This window comes from Musca domestica, unplaced genomic scaffold (genome assembly GCF_030504385.1).
Source record: "Musca domestica strain aabys unplaced genomic scaffold, Musca_domestica.polishedcontigs.V.1.1 210, whole genome shotgun sequence".
NCBI classification, from domain to species: Eukaryota; Metazoa; Arthropoda; class Insecta; order Diptera; family Muscidae; genus Musca; species Musca domestica.
The window spans coordinates 410308-428583 of NW_026712259.1; the positions used below are offsets into that span (position 1 = coordinate 410308).

The following is an 18276-nucleotide window of genomic DNA, read 5'->3' on the forward strand; positions in this document are numbered from 1 at the left end:
AATTAAAATACAAAACGGCATTTGGGTGTAACGATAATACCGTTTGTTTTTCTTCTTCACATTTCTTTGCCCAATTGGTTAATCAAAGTGTGGCCCATAAAATTTTGGCCCTAGAAATTCTAACACTCTTGATTGAATCGCCGACTGATGATAACGTTGAAGTGGCCACAACATTTCTTAAGGAATGCGATATGAAATTGACAGAGATATCTTTGGAGGGGGTTGGAGGCTTTTTTGGATTGCTTAAAAATATCTTGCATGAAGGCAAGTTGGATAAACGTGTACAATATATGATTGAAGTTTTATTTAAAATACGCAGAGATGGCTTTAAGGACCATCAATCGATTATTGAGTCCTTAGAATTGGTAGAAGAATATGATCAATTCACTCATTTGCTATTGTTGGAAGGAACATAACCTTACCTAAGTGAATAGAAATAAATAAATTATACTTTTGTCATTAAATTTATTAATTTTTAGACGCTTTTAAATTTGATGATCAGTACGAGAATGAATGAAGAGAAATATGAAACACTTAGTAATATAAAACACTTAGTACATATTTTTTTTTATAATAATCCTTCGATCTTATATTGAATTTCACATTGAAACCACTATCCACTTCGCCATTTACATTCTTCAACCAAAGCTATATATTCTGCCTCTGCAGTGGACAAAGATTGATTTGATGGAGTGTTCTTTATTCATCTACTCAGATAAAAAACATAACAGCTATGATATTTACGATCAGCATTCTTCTCTGCACAAACAGCATGGACATATTCGAGTAAAATATTATTTGTCACAACACAGCTAAGTTTACTTCATTATAATCTTCTTTTGTTGGCCCTTCCACCTTTAGGGAAAAAGTTGCCAAACTTGCTGCAATGTCAGATCTTCCATTTAAAAATACTAAATATAGCCGTTATATTGGGGTCTATACGACGTGGACCTACATAGGCATTGTTTGTCATTAGCCATTACCATATTCAAATTCGAAACTTGAAATAAACGGTGAATAATGTAGCTATAATCATCAAAATATGGTATATAGGGAGATGCCGTTATATCGGAGCTGTGCGAAAAAATCTCTCTAAAATGCGTCAACTAATAGAATTCGTAAATAAAAATGTGCGTCCTTTTTGTAGAATGGAGAATGCCAAATTTTTCGCCGTCTTCGTTGCGTGCTCTGAGATAGCCTGAAAAAAGTGCAGTTAATTATCTGATCTGCATCACCTTCAACATCTAATGCAACACCTAATAATGTTAAACATAAGCGTTCAAAGTCAAGGTATTTCTTTTTATTAGTACCTAGTTTACCAGGACGCGTAGCTGTTCCGTAGTTTTTTGCTTCATAATAATGATAATAAAATTGGTTGTTGTATTAACTTTGTCATTCCATTTGTTATTTTTCGACGTACTTATATTAGGTCCAATAAATACTATACTCTGTATTTTGACGACTTCGACTCGCAGTACTTCATGTGATTTTCGCAAAATTCTCCTACAAAGCATTATTTTAGAAGCATGACGTCTACGATTATGATATCCTTCATCAGATTTCACTATGAGTAATCAAATAAAAAAGATCTTAAAAAAAAACTACTATCAAGGTTGCCCAAAATCTTTAAAATATTTCGCACTTTTATTAATAAAATTGTACCGACTTTTTTGATTTGCTTCATGAAAGAAACATAACATTTTCTTTTAGGCAGAAAATGTATTTTTCTATTCAAAAATCATAGTAAGCTATTTACATAGGCTTAAAAGTGCTACAGTTAATTACAATTCAAAATTCATTGCAAAGGGAAATTGTGTGTTTGCGTTTTTTGTTTTTTTTTTTTTTTCAGTAAAAATCTTTTTTAATGCTTCTGTCTTTGTTGGGAAAAGTATCAATAGAAGAAATATTTCATATCAATTTTCCATTTTTAATTTACACAAAGTCAGCACTTTATCTGAATTTGCTGCAAACATTCAACACCCAGTAGGCTGTAGAAAACTCCAAGGGAATTTTAAGGTACCGGGTTTGTGGATCAAAACCCCAAAAAGATTTCGAGTACTTGGGCAAAACTTTAATTTCACCGGCTGCGCAAACCAAATCTTCCCTTAATCTGATAATTTGGAGCAACTCTAGTTCATTTTTTATTATTTATTTTTTTCTTGGGGGTCGGACCTGGGACCACGATTTTTAACCCGAAAGTCCAAGTTCGCGTTAGCCGGTGTAGGAGAAAACCTCAAGCCCCGGCCGAAGGCCGTCCGACATACAAAAAGTATCAGATTTAGAAAACTTTGGTTCGCGTTAGCCGATGTGGGACATACCCAGAGAAGAAAATCTCGAGACCCGGACGAAGGCCGGCGACTTACAACAACTGTTAAATTTAGAAAAACTTAAGTTCGCGCAACCGGTTGAACTTACTCAGAAGAGAATATCTCTGGACCAGAAAAATGTATTAGCACAAATTGTAGCATTTTGGAATTGAGCTATGCGAATGGAAAGACCCATATCTCTGGACCCGAAAAAGGAATTAGCACAAATTGTAGGATTTTGGAAAGGTAAGAGTGTCAGCTATAATTTGGCATCAACTTTGTTAACCCCCATAATGGGACCTTTTTCGACATTTTGAGTTTTTATAAAAAGTCCAAGTCCATAGTAATAATGTGATCTGCTCCGGCCACTGAGCAGATCACATTATGAGAAACAAGGAATCACAACTGTTACTAAACTCTACTTTAGTAAAAACTCTTCAATTTTTTCGAAAAAATTTACCCTGATCCCGGGAAACTATTTTTTTCTTGGGGGACGGACCCGGGACCCCAAAGTCCGGGTTCAAGACCCCGACTAGACCCGGATCCAATTAACCCACAATATAGGTATCGTTGGAAAGCTTATGAAAATACCTGTCCAACAAGTTTTCACATTAAGGGGTAAGTGGTCACAATTCGGAAGTTATAGTCAAATTATCGATTTTTTGGACCCGTATTTTTTATAAAACCCCCAAAAAGTCCAAAAAGGGCCCATTATGGGGGTCAACAAAATTGATGCCAAATTATAGCTGGCACTCTTACCTTCTAAAATGCTACAATTTGTGCTAATACCTTAATTAGTCCAGAGATATAGGTCCTTCCATGCGCATAACCCGATTCTAATCAGTTCATTAAAAGTATGTTTTCAATAAAAACCAGTAAAGAAAGTCTTAAAGTCGGGCGGGGCCGACTTTATGATACCCTACACCAATTTGCTAATTTAGTAGAGCTCCACATAACAATTAAAAGTTCAATCATACACGCTATGATTATAATTATAATTTAAAGTTCAAAGGACTAAATATGCCGAAGCATTTGTATCTTTTAAATTCGGAATTGTATTGCCCATTTGGTGCACAATTAATTTGAAATCGAATAAAGATATATATATATGAGTGCTATATCCAAATTTGAACCGATCTCGATAAAATTTGGCAAAGATATTTCTGAGCTGTATTTCATATATTTCCCTGAATATCGTTGTTACGGAGTGCATACTACGGTTGTGGGTAACAAATATAACAAATCGGATGAATAATATATATAGAAGCTATAGCTAAATCTGAACCGATCTTCACCAAATTTGACATACTAGCTTCTAGACTCAATTCGGTCGTAAGTGCCAAATTCCATCCCATTTGGACAAATATTAGACGTTTGGTGCACAATAAAAGGTAAATCGGACGAAGTTATATATGGAAGCTATATCCAAATCTTAACCGATCTCGATAAAATTTAGAAAGTGTATTTCTGAGCAGTATTTCATGTATTTCCCTAAAATATTGTTGTTGTAGAGTGCATATTACGGCGGCGGTGGACAAAAATAACAAATCGGATGAACAATATATATGGGAGCTATAACTTTATCTGAACCGATTTCGATCAAATTTGGCATATATATTTTCAGGCCTAATTTGGGTGCATATGCAAAATTCCATACAATTCGGGCTGATATTACACGTTTGGTGCACAATAAAAGGCAAATCGGACGAAGATATATATGGGAGCTATATCTAAATTTTGATCGATTATCTCCAATTTCAAGAGGGTTCGTCCTTGGACCAAACAAATGATTTGTGCAAAATTTCATCTGGATAGGGCAGTAAATGCGAACTGTACTTTGTTTACAAAAATACATGGACAGACGGACCAGACGGACGGACGGACATGCATAAATCGACTCAGAATGTGATTCTATACAGATCATCAAAAGGAACTATGGGTCTATCTCGTTTCCTTTTGCCTGTTACAAACAAATGCACAAAGACATAATACCCTGACCACCTTGTGGTGTAGGGTATAAAAAGGTATATTTCACGTTGCCGTCGTTGGAATTACACTTGACCACTTGTTGATTTTATAAGCTTTCCAACGATACCTATATTGTCTATATCGGGTAATAGGGGCCGTGTCCAGACCGGGTTCTGAACTGGGATTTTCGGGCCAAAAATATGGGGTCCCGGGTCCGTCCCCCAAGAAAAAAATAGTTTCCCGGAATCAGGGTAAAAATACCTACCCCTGGGAAAAATTTCGAAAAAATCAAAGAGATTTTACTAAACAAGAATTGTTCCCAATGTAGACATCTTTACCGTGCACAAACTCGCCAATTTCAACACATGTTTCCAAGTTGCTGAATTTATTGGTGACCACTTTGCCCAAATCGGTACCCAAACGGTCGACAATCCTTTGAGTCAGATCTGGATGCGATGTACCCGAAAACACTTTAATGTTTGACATTCTTGTTTCTCCAAATTGCAGATTTTCCGCGTATCGGATTACCAGATTGAACTGATAACTGTGAGGTCTTTTATTGGCATTTCGAGAAACTACAAACAGAATGACATGGTTATAGCATGATGGAGAGTATTCAAAATAATATTGGTAGTTATATGAATTTAATACGTTGTTTAACTTTCCACCACCCTTTTTTATATTATATTTGTCATTCCGTTTGTAGATCCTCGAAATACCTATACAATGAAGCCAAAATTACAATCAAAAAATTACTGCGAAATTCACACAAATTTATCTTTAAAAGGTTTATATCTTAGTTGCTTTTTGAAAATAGCTTTGAAACTTTAGTAATTGGTAATCACTTGGGCTGAAATTATGTTACATTCTAAACAAAATCGTTGTTATGCCTTATATGATGAGGTCGATTCCTAACCTCATCACAAACGATGTAACTAACCAAAGGAGAAAACGCCGTGAAATGATGTTTCTCGTTCCGTGGCTGGAAGGGAACTCAATTTATTTACAACATATTCTTAACACTAAAGCTTACATCTAATACATTAACACATGCATTTTATTTACCAATGCACGTTGTGCTTTAACGCACACATTACGTTGCGGGAGAAAACAAAACGTACCTAATTTGTGATCGACTCTTTCTTATCTTCTATTTATGGCCGTGACATTTATTACATTATTTATTACCGACCATAAACAAACACATGCATCTTAAGTGTTTTCATTATTTAGCTAATTAACATTCTTCGGAAAAAACAAATAAAAATGAGATAAGAATTTAAAGAATAACAATCAACACACAAACTATTTTTACAACATGTACCGTTTCTAAAAAACTAAACATACTCCCGGCCTTAAAAGATCCTAATCTTTTAACAAAATAAACATCATTTTTTTAATATTAAATTGAATAAAACTGTGCTAAAAATATATCTTATTTTAAAATTAATTTCTAACGTAATAATAATCACCGAAGTATGCACTTGAAACTAGGTAATTGGAGCAACAACGCGAACGTTTTCATTTTTTCTTCCGATAGCTTCTAAGTCCTCAAATACTGTTTGGTGAAGCCCTATACTGCCTGAAACGTTATCAACATGATTCTTCATGTTCACCTTTTTAGGTGCTATTCTTGAAATGTTCCCACTTCTCACAATGCAGTAACAAATTCTAAGAAAATGGTAATGACTTGTATAGTCATCCTGTTTTCCAACTACACCCAAACGTATTGCGACGATAATGTTTGAAATTTTGTATCGATGTTTTCTATTCTTGAGAAATTACCTCTTCTAATCTCCTCCCAAAAATCAAATAAAGCATCGATAAGTTTAACCGTTATCCCAATGTCTGGCGGCTGTGAATGGAACAGTAAGGCATTTTTCCCACACTGTTCCGATGAACTTAAGCTGTTCACCTCAGCTAAATAATCGATATCTAAACGTTGTATTTCTATGGGCACAAAACACACCTATGCCGTTTAGAACTCTCCCGATATCTTTAGTCGCATAGCACACAACCAAGCCGTCTATGCAATCCGAGTATGTAATTTTTTTCATACGACGAAATTCCCTCTCGTTATCTAAATATTCCTTTCTTGCTTCTGTAAAGGAACTATCTAATTCGGTACATTTTTCCCTAGCTTCTTCAGTTACACCACACAGAGCAATTCTTTCCACAATATACTCGCCCAACATCATTTTATGTTGAATGAAGTCTACAAAATTCATATTGACGAAATATATGTGCATTCAAAAAATAAACGAATAAACTAATCACTTTTAACTACTCGTCTATTGCGTTAGTATATGGAGATATAGATCGACAGAATCTTTCACTGCTACCTATCATGTCTCCTTTTACACAACTAAAAGATCTAACACTATCTTTGCTTCAACAGTGCATCTTTTACGTCGCTACAGCAATTAAGCCAAACACACTTCACCACTACGAAAATGCGCGCCTATCACGTTATTTATTTCGCATAAACTAATATTTTTTCGGGCACTGAAAATATAGCCTATCGAATCACTTCCTTCCTAACTACACGCGATCAGAGAATTGTAAAGTTTATTAAAATTGTTAAAATAATTAACATAATGTATATTAGAGTAAAAGCTTATTTGCGTTTTCACTCCGGCGCAAGTACACAAATAAATAAACAAATTAATTGTGTTTTTTATACGAGTAACAGATAGTAGAGTGACCATGGTAGAAGAATACACAGCTGCTGGGACAATGACTGTAAAACCAATGGCCACCTTGTACTGTTTTATTCGCCATTCGCCGGCGTATGAAATAGAAATAAAGCTAATTGAGTTAGCGTCGCCGTGATTGTGTGCATTTCCATATACACATATGTTTTTTATTTTGACGACGAACATAGCCGCGAAAAATTCGTCGTTTGCTCCAATTGTGTTCCTAGCATTACGTTGCGGGAGAAAACGAAACGTACCTAATTTGTGATCGACCCGATTCGAGCGGTAGATCCCTTATCGTTTGGTTGAATTTTTTAAGCGCTCTTACATTTTCGTGAAACTTTTTAAATCATTTTTGAAAATTAACCTGCCTTAGCAGGTATTCTATCAGATGTCACCCACTCTGATGATACCTGCAACAAATTCAATAGCACCAATGGAACAAGGAAGACCTTTACCACATAATCAGCAGCCAGTTTCAGCCAATGGCTTAAACAAAAACAACAATTATGGCAAGCGTCTAAGTTTCGTAGACTCTACACCACCAACTGATGTTGACATATCGGGGTTCAAATATGATCCTAATAACCAGAACAGGTATGCAATGTTTGCAGATCTTGAATTTGAAAATATTCAACAAGCACCGCAAAACATTAACATCGATCCAGAAAAGTCACCAAAAAAATATTCTTATATAATATTAATGTCCTACTCCTAATTAAACAATTAGAAGAAAGATCGCCACCAATTAATTTCAAAATCAAAAATTTTGGTTCAAATAAATGTAAATTATATCTATCGGATCCCACAGCCCACACTGCAATGCTAGAGACTCTTCGTGAAAAGTCTGTCCACGCGTACTCGTTTACACCGAAAGAATTAAAGCAGGTGTCATTTATATTAAGGCCTTGGATGAGGTATTGCCTGAAGTTATTTCCAAGGTATCAAAATTCAAAACTTCCAGATCAATAAAAAATAATTTGGATACAGGTCTTTTCTTGGTGACTCTTAATCCTGGTAAATCATTAAGCGACATTTCCCATATTAAATATTTAGATAAGCAATCGTTTACATGGGAAAGACCAAACAAGAAAAATAACGAAATACAATGTCGTAGGTGCCAAGGATTGGGTCATATCTCGAAAAACTGCGGCTCTCAATATAATTGCGTAAAATGTGACCAGAAACATGTACCAGGAGAATGCCGAAGATCAAAGTCGGATTCCTCTGATCCATATTGCATTAATTGCCGATCTTATGGACATCCCGCAAACTGGAGAGGTTGTCCTGTATTTAAAAAATATGCAGCTAAGAGAAGAGAACGCATTCAAAACGCCATAAACACTAAAAAAGCAGCAACAGAAAATCTGAGTCATGTCATTTCCATCAATTATGCTACAGCAGATAAAACATTTGCAAGTCATTTTCATCCTACGACGAGCCATAGTAGTAAACCATCAATTATTGACGAATTTTTAAAATTGTCAACTATTTTCTTGCAACCAGAGGAACTAACCCTAGAGCAAGAAATAAACATATTTCTGGCAGAATTCAACAATATGTCAAAGAGTAAAGCTAAAGACGAATTCATGCGTCTTTTAAAAAAAGGATACTTATGGTCCATAGGTTCTTAAAATGTTTAACCTTCAATGTCCGGTCTCTTGTGGATCGCAGTCGTCAGATCGAGCTACATAAATATCTCTCCAAAAACAAAATTGATATTGCATTTATCCAAGAATGCCATCTTCGAAGAAATAAAAAAGTTTATATGAAGGGTTACACATTTTTATATGACAACTCAAATATTGGCGTGGCAGTACTTTTAAAAAATGGCATCTATTACAAGCGCACTACAGTTGAGGATATAAATTTTAATGCAGTCTTTATTGAGATTGAGACAAAAATTAACAATTCAATGCAGAAATTTTTACTAGGTTCACTTTATATTTCAACCAATTTCAACACACAACACTTAATCAATGGTCTAAATAATTGTCTGCAGTTTACTAATAATTATGATGGATTTATTTTTGGAGGGGATCTTAATTCTAGACACACATGGGGTGATATAATGGACAACACCAATGGAAGGACACTTTACAATTGGTTTGCTTGATAATGCCACAGACGTTACCCGAATATGTGACTCTTCTCCTTCATACCCTAATGGTCCATCTTATTTGGATCATTTTTTGGTCAGCCCAAAACTGATAGATACTGATGCAGGCAACTACAAAATAACCAGTATTCCCTCATTTTCTGACCATTACCCTCTCAAATTGGATATTTCGTTCAATACAGGTGGTATTATCCTCAAAACTCCCAGAGTGGTTGTTTCTTATAAGTCCACGGATTGGAGTATGTTTCGTCGACAGTTTGATTCTGCATTGGAATCCATTTTACCACCTGCAAACAGAAATCTTGTTAATGATGAAGTTGACAATTGCATAAATATCTTTGAAAATACCTTTCATAACATACACAAACAGCACTGCAAAACAATTGAAGTAAAAAATCACCAAATCCTTTTACCTGAAAATATAAAGAGGTTTTATAAAATCAAAGATCAATGGCAAAAAGACCTAAAAAAAATATTTCATCGAAATGGCAACAGAACAAATTTTGAATATAATATATTGTCCAAACAAATACAGCTACTCAAAAACATTATACGGGACCTTCTTTACAAAGAGCAGGCTAATGTTTTTAACTCTAAATTAAAAAATATAAAACCCAGTCCATGAGCTTTCCAACAAGTCAGCAAACTAATTGGAAAATCTAAAACACAATTTTGCCAACAGCTACAAATAGATAATGTGGCTTTTACTACAGGTAGAGAGATCGCAAACGCCTTCCATGACTATTATAGCGACACTTTCTGTGAGAATATTCCAGAGTTACCACCACCTAACATTGAATCCCGAATACAAAGTTATTTCACTCCAATTGCTAACCATATATACACATTTGATGATGGATTTAATTCATTACACAATTCAGACAATTACCACTTTACAAATGTATCATCTATAAAAAAGCACATTGTAAGTCTGAATAGAAAAAAATCGACCGGTCTAGATGGAATATCAAACTATGTACTAAAGAATTTTTCTGATGAATCTTTAAAATTTTTAACAATTATATTCAACAACTGTTTGAATAATGGATACTTCCCTAAGTCATGGAAAATTGCAAAAATTATACCAATCAAGAAGAAAATAAACAGTATAACACCTCAAGAGTTCCGGCCAATATCTATGTTATCCAATATTGGAAAAGTTTTTGGGAGAATTCTACGAGAAAAATTAGAAAATGAGTTTGTGATACATCCGATTACCGACTGGCAATTTGGCTTTAAAGCGGCACACTCAACAAACCATGCATTATTGAAGTTTCGTGAAGACATAACAAGTAACCTGAGAGAAAAGATCTGCACTGTAGCGATTTCTCTTGATATTCAAAAGACTTTCGACTCTGCGTACCACAAGGGGATAATCTATAAATTAATACAACTTAGTGTGGACCCATTCTTAATCAAAATTCTCCAAAATTTCTTGACAGATAGGAAATTTACTGTCACAATTAATGATTGTCTGTCCAGTTTTGGATCTATATCGAGTGAAGGTCCTCAAGGTAGTGTCCTGTCGCCCCTTCTATTTAATATTTTCCTTCACGACTTCCCCCATCAAACAGAAAATTCAAAAGCAATATTGTATGCTGACGATTGCTTGGTATATAGTCACCATAACTCACCCACTGAAGCCTTAAAGCAAGCCGCTCTTCACCTTGGCGATATAAGTAAATATTATAAAACATGGGGAATCACAGTAAACGCAGCTAAATCGGAAGCAGTATGTATTAGAAACGCATCTGGGAAATGTCATAGAAGCGTTGTTCCAGAAGCGAAGACTCTGCGTCTCTTACTGGATGGCATAGAAATTCCATTCCGAGATTACTTCAAATATTTGGGAATACATATAAATAAATTATTTAAATTTAATGAACACGCCAGAGCATCATTGAGAAAGGCCAATATAACTGCTGGACGTTTGTCGACGTGCCATACTTATCTGCCGCAAAATACTAAGCTGCTACTTTATAAAGTTGCTGTACAAAATACTTTGTACATCCTTTTGTGTGCGGTTGAGGCGCTGGGAAAATCCAAAATTAAAAACAAATATTTAAACATTATCAGTTTCCCAGCGGTCATAAAATACCACGTGTGTACAATTCAGTGATCTTGTGCGCTGTCGCATATGGTAATGTGTAAAATAATAAAGTCCATGACCCACACACACACAATTATCGATGCGCCAGTAGGTGGCCAAGACCACTTGAATGAAGGGACAAACAGCTATGCAATGGTTCATTGTAAATCTAAAAATAGATAAGGACAATTGTGTGGCTGCGAATAGGTTAAGTTAGATCAGTTTTTGTAGCAGTTAAGAACAATATTTTTGAAAATAAAATCAGATTTAAACCAGCAACCCAAACGAGCGGTTGTGTTTTATTTCTCAGGAGTGAGATTTAAATCAGCAACCCAAACGAGCGGTTGTGTTTTATTTCTCAGGAGTGAGATTTGGAACTGATCTCAACACAGAGTGGTTAGTTTTCATTCTCCTCCCAAACATTTGGTCCTTCGAGCCGGATCGAGAATGGATTCTACATCCGAACAAAGCGGTGGTCTATCCTTCTCGATGCAAGAATTGATTATACACCCGAACGAAGCGGTGTTATATCTTTTCTCGCTATAAGAATTGAATCTACACCCGAACGAAGCGGTGTGTTTCTTTTCTCGCCAAAAATTCGTTTCCCTCAGAAGCGGCGGATACAATCAACACCTATACAACACTAATTACATACAACTTTAACAACATCGAGTGTGGTAATAGCAGTAAATCAACTCACCAACCTCAAAACTCAACAACAACAAAATCTTCAAGCGATCAACAACAACATTTTTCAAAGGACTCTCTCAAAATGCTTAGCTGTCAAGAAGCTGGATCAAGAAGTGGAGCCGTTACTTTGAAGCGTTTACCTAGCAGTGGGCTTACATTATTATAAGTATTAACTGTTTACAAAAATCAACTGTCTCTTTAACTTTCCCTTTGGTAAAATCAGATTTAAAAAATAAAACTAAATGTATACATATTAAACCCGGCCGGGAGAATGTACAAAATACTTTGTACATCCTTTTGTGTGCGGTTGAGGCGCTGGGAAAATCCAAAATTAAAAATAAATATTTAAACATTATCAGTTTCCCAGCGGTCATAAAATACCACGTGTGTACAATTCAGTGATCTTGTGCGCTGTCGCATATGGTAATGTGTAAAATAATAAAGTCCATGACCCACACACACACAATTATCGATGCGCCAGTAGGTGGCCAAGACCACTTGAATGAAGGGACAAACAGCTATGCAATGGTTCTTTGTAAATCTAAAAATAGATAAGGACAATTGTGTGGCTGCGAATAGGTTAAGTTAGATCAGTTTTTGTAGCAGTTAAGAACAATATTTTTGAAAATAAAATCAGATTTAAACTAGCAACCCAAACGAGCGGTTGTGTTTTATTTCTCAGGAGTGAGATTTAAATCAGCAACCCAAACGAGCGGTTGTGTTTTATTTCTCAGGAGTGAGATTTGGAACTGATCTCAACACAGAATGGTTGGTTTCCCTTCTCACTTGTACAGTTGCAATCCGGCCAATTATTGGATATGGATTCCCAATTTGGTTCACCATTTTGCCATATGTAGCTAAAGAAATTGAGACGTTTGAGAGGAAGATTTTAAGAAAATGTGTTGGTCAAAACTTTCTAAATCCAACTAAAAGGTTCTCTAACCATCACATTTACAGCACCGCCAATATTGTGCCATTTTGCAGCTATGCCCTAAACCTGCAAAAAAGATTTGTAGAAAACTTAGCTGCACATGACAACATTCTGTTGAAAGAATTATTTACTGCTGAAGAAAATACAAATTGGACAGAAGCTGCTTACCTTTCTACTATAAGTATCATAAATGTAAGATTTGACAATGATTCTGGGCAATATTCAACACCAAACTTTTTCACCAAGACAATACCTGGAATGCACAGGGGATAATAGTATTAAATAACAAATCTGTGATATTTACATTACTAGGCTTAAGATCTCCCACAACAGTACTTTATTTTATTGTGTATGTCCCTTCCTTTGTCATAAGGTATCGAGAATGTATAATTAGCATACTTTTGCAATCACTGTTTTTATTAGCAAATCGCTTTTCGATGTTATTGCATATTCAATTTTTAATTAGTACGTATGTCTTTATTGTGTTTATTTTAAATTCATCGTAAGTCAACAATTTAACGATATGTTTTTTTATTTATTTTAGCTTTAAGTGTTAATTATTTGTAAAATTTTTGCAGACAATTCGCTCTGCAAGTCAATTGAAAGATTGGGAGCAAATCTTAAAAAAAAATTTTCCCGTTTGTTTACATCATATTTTTATTACAATTTCATTTTGGCATGAAGCCCGTACGAATATCACAGTGCAACAGAACAAATGATTATAGTTCCGTAATTTAACATTGTTATCGATAAGTTCAAACATATAATGTTATCGTAATCTGAAAAAAAGTCTCAATAAATTTTTACTTACTTTTACTTACTTACTTGTGATCGACCCTTTCTTATCTTCTATTTATGGTCGTGACATTTATTACATTATTTATTATCGACCATAAACATAGCATATGGAAAACACATGCATCTTAAGTGTTTTATTTATTTAGCTAATTTACATTCTTCGGAAAAGACAAATAAAAATGAGATAAGACTTTAAAGAAGAACAATCAACACACAAACTATTTTTACAACATGTACAGTTTCTACAAAACTAAAAATTATACGTTTTACGAAACCAATAAATAAGACAAATATTTGTTAAATCGAATATAATAAAAGAGAGATTTATTTTAAATAATTCATTATTTTTTGTGGAAATTAAAAAATGAAAAATTGATATGGAATATTTCTTCTTATTTTTCCCAACAAAGACAAAAGTATTAAGGATTTTTACTGAAAAAACAAAAAACGCAAACGCATAATTTTTTCTTGCAATCAATCAATTAATTGTAAATAACAGAACAGCGTTGGCTTGTTTGTTCGGGATACCATAGTATGTTGTTGTTGCAAAATGGTCAGGCTTAATCCCTTTATTGATGTTTTTATAAAAACAAAGTTTGTTTATTAGCGCGTTTACCAGGGGGCAATGACGGGAATACCTAGGTTTTGGAAAGTGCAAAAACAAAACAGACAAAACCAACTTACATGGTTATGCTACTTCGTTCATATTTAACTAAAGCATAAGAAGTTGAGAAAGATGAAAATGTTTAGAAGTGCGGTTGTAAGAATTAGAAGATTTACCAAAAGAATTTTGCTTTAATGTAATTCTTTGATTCCTCGTCTATTGGGTTTACGCATTTTCACTTGGGTAAGAAATTGTCATAGAATTTTTTTTAAATAACTTCTGTTATTATTTTTAAAATAACTTCTGAGGAGAATATCACAGACAAAAAACAAGGGAACTGATGAGGATTGGTTGCTCTTTCCAAAAACTAGATATTCCCTGCCTATCATCGGTAAACATTATCATCGTTCCCCACTAATAAACAAACTGCGTTTTTATAAAAACAGCAATAAAGGGATAGAGCCTGGCCATTTTGCAACAACAAAATACAATGATATCCCGAACAAACAAGCCAACACTGTTTTGTTAATTACAATTCAAAATTGATTGCAAGAAAATATTGTGTGTTTTCAGTAAAAATCCTTTTGTTTCAGTAAAAATCCTTAATACTTTTGTCTTTGTTGGGAGAAGTATCAAAAAAAAAATATTCCAGATCAATTTTTAATTTAAAATTTCCACAAAAAACAATGAATTATTTAAAATAAATCTCGCGTTTATTATATTCGATTTAACAAATATTTGTCTTATTTATTGATTTCGTAAAACGTATAAGGCATAACGATTTTGTTTAGAATGTAACATACTCTCAGCCCAAGTGATTACCAGTTACTAAAGTTTCAAAGATTGTACTATCGTTTTTAATTGCTCTTATTGGAGCTATTTTCAAAAAGCAACTGAAATATAAAGACTTGTAAAGGTAAATTTGTGTGAGTTTCACAGTAATTTTTTTATTGTAATTTTGGCCTTATTGCATAGGTATTTCGAGGGTCTACAAACGGAACGACAAAGGTTATTGCATGATGTAGGATATTCGAAATAATATTGGTAGTAATATGAATAAAATGCATTTTTTAACTCACCACTCCTTCAAATTGGTTAACCAAAAGATGCGCTGTTGTTTTTCACCACACAGTTTTCGTGCTCATGTTTCTTTATAGATTTGAAACCTATAATATAAAAAAGGGTGGTGGAAAGTTAAACAACGCATTAAATTCATATAACTACCAATATTATTATTGTCATTCCATTTGTAGTTCCTCGAAATACCAATAAAAGACCTCACATTTCTCAGTTCAATCTGACACTTAGCTACGCACAAAATCTGCAAATTGGAGAAACAAGAATGGCAACCATTAAAGTGTTTTCGGGTACTTCGCATCCACATCTGGCTCAAGGGATTGTCGACCGTTTGGGTATCGATTTGGGCAAAGTGGTCATCAATAAACTCAGCAACTTAGAAACATGTGTCGAAATTGGTGAGTCTGTGCGCGGTGAAGATGTGTACATTGTACAATCTGGTTCCGGTGAGATTAATGACAACTTGATGGAATTACTGATCATGATCAATGCCTGCAAGATCGCATCAGCATCCCGTGTAACAGCTGTGATTCCTTGTTTCCCATATGCTCGACAAGATAAGAAAGAAATGAGTCGCTCCCCAATTTCCGCGAAATTGGTTGCAAATATGCTATCAGTGGCCGGAGCAGATCACATTATTACTATGGACTTGCATGCATCTCAAATTCAAGGTTTCTTTGATATTCCCGTGGACAATCTTTTTGCTGAACCAGCCGTTCTAAAATGGATCAAAGAAAATATTACAGAATGGAAGAATTCCATTATTGTCTCACCTGATGCTGGTGGGGCTAAACGTGTGACGTCCATTCCTGATCGTTTGAACGTTGAATTCGCACTGATTCACAAAGAACGCAAGAAGGCCAATGAAGTTGCTTCGATGGTGCTTGTCGGTGATGTCAAAGATAAAACTGCTGTATTGGTCGATGATATGGCCGATACATGCGGTACAATTGTTCATGCTGCCGATCGTTTGGTGGAAGCAGGTGCTACAAAGGTTTATGCTATTTTGACACATGGTATCTTTTCTGGACCAGCGATTTCTCGCATAAACAATGCCTGCTTTGAGGCTGTGGTTGTTACAAATACAATTCCCCAGGATGGCCATATGAGAGATTGTCGCAAAATACAGTGCATTGATGTATCTATGATGTTTGCCGAAGCCGTTAGAAGAACACATAACGGCGAAAGTGTTTCTTATCTCTTCTCAAATGTTCCATATTTATAAATAAGTTAAATGTTTTATATTAATCATAATACTTTATACATAAATACTACTGTTCATACTATCTTTGTACAATCTTCTTTTTTTTCATACAACAATTTTAATAGAATAACAAAAATAAATTTTGGTTTCCCATTTGACATTGTCGTTAGACAATTATGTATTTCTTAAATGAAATGTTTTTAATTATAAAAAATATGATATTTTTATATATTAAATGAAATATAAATTCTTGATAATGATCTTTTTATTTTAATGGTCGCTTACTTCATGGGCAGGTATCAAAATTAAATAATAAATTTAAGTAAAAAATGGAAATAGGATTTTACTTCATTCTATTTTCTTATTATAGATAACGAAAAAATCTCTCAAAAATGCGTCAACTAATAGAATTCGTAAATAAAAATGTGCGTCCTTTTTGTAGAATGGAGAATGCCAAATTTTTCACCGTCTTCGTTGCGAGCTCTGAGAGAGCATGAAAAAAGTACAGTTAATTATCTGATCTGCATCATCTTCAACATCTGATGCAACACCTAATAATGTAAAACATCAAATAATAAAATTGGTTGTTGTATTAACGTTGTCATTCCATTTGTAACTTTTCGACGTACTTATATTAGATCCAATAAATACTATACTCTGTATTTTGACGACTTCGACTCGCAGTACTTCATGTGATTTTCGCAAAATTCTCCTACAAATCATCATCATTTTAGAAGCATGACGTCTACGATTATGATATCCTTCATCGGATTTCACTATAAGTAATCAAATAAAAAGATCTTCAAAGAAACTCGTATCAAGGTTGCTCAAAATCTTGTAAATATTTCGCACTTTTATTAATAAAATTGTACCGACTTTTTTGATTTGCTTCATGAAAGAAACATAACATTTACTTTTAGGCAAAAAATGTCTTTTTCTATTCAAAAATCATAGTAAGCTATTTACATAGGCTTAAAAAAAGGCGAAAATTCATTGCAAAGGGAAATTGTGTGTTTGCGTTTTTTGTTTTTTTTTTTTTCAGTAAAAATCTTTTTTAATGCTTCTGTCTTTGTTGGGAAAAGTATCAATAAAAGAAATATTTCAGATCAATTTTCCATTTTTAATTTACACAAAGTCAGCACTTTATCTGAATTTGCTGCAAACATTCAACACCCAGTAGGCTGTAGAAAACTCCCAGTGAATTTTATGGTACCGGGTTTGTGGATCAAAACCCCAAAAAGGTTTCGGGTACTTGGGCAAACTTTTATTTCACCGATAAGAATTTAAAGAAGAACAATCAACACACAAACTATTTTTACAACATGTACAGTTTCTACAAAACTAAACATTATACGTTTTACGAAACCAATAAATAAGACAAATATTTGTTAAATCGAATATAATAAAAGAGAGATTTATTTTAAATAATTCATTATTTTTTGTGGAAATTAAAAAATGAAAAATTGATATGGAATATTTCTTCTTATTTTTCCCAACAAAGACAAAAGTATTAAGGATTTTTACTGAAAAAACAAAAAACGCAAACGCATAATTTTTTCTTGCAATCAATTTTGAATTGTAAATAACAGAACAGCGTTGGCTTGTTTGTTCGGGATACCATAGTATGTTGTTGTTGCAAAATGGTCAGGCTTAATCCCTTTATTGATGTTTTTATAAAAACAAAGTTTGTTTATTAGCGCGTTTACCAGGGGGCAATGACGGGAATACCTAGGTTTTGGAAAGAGCAAAAACAAAACAGACAAAACCAACTTACATGGTTATGCTACTTCGTTC

At 34.1% G+C, this 18276-nt stretch overlaps 1 protein-coding gene and 1 long non-coding RNA gene across 2 annotated transcripts; one reads left to right on the plus strand and one right to left on the minus strand.

Moving 5' to 3' along the window:
• Positions 1-8411: 8411 nt before the first annotated feature.
• LOC131802562 (uncharacterized) lies at positions 8412-11169 on the minus strand. The gene is made up of 3 exons (XR_009342262.1): positions 10724-11169; positions 9438-9502; positions 8412-9376 (listed from the first exon to the last, which is right to left on the minus strand). It is a non-coding gene; the product is annotated as an uncharacterized LOC131802562 (long non-coding RNA).
• A 4086-nt stretch (positions 11170-15255) lies between these two features.
• LOC131802541 (ribose-phosphate pyrophosphokinase 1-like) lies at positions 15256-16537 on the plus strand. Its single transcript, XM_059122866.1, has one exon. It carries the CDS (start codon positions 15544-15546, stop codon positions 16501-16503), a length of 960 nt encoding a protein of 319 aa, XP_058978849.1. The 5' UTR covers positions 15256-15543; the 3' UTR covers positions 16504-16537.
• Positions 16538-18276: the final 1739 nt, after the last annotated feature.

What these genes read in the sequence shown, in the direction of transcription:
- LOC131802541 (XM_059122866.1), top strand. Translation starts at nt 15,544, where the DNA reads ATGGCAACCATTAAAGTGTTTTCGGGTACTTCGCATCCACATCTGGCT.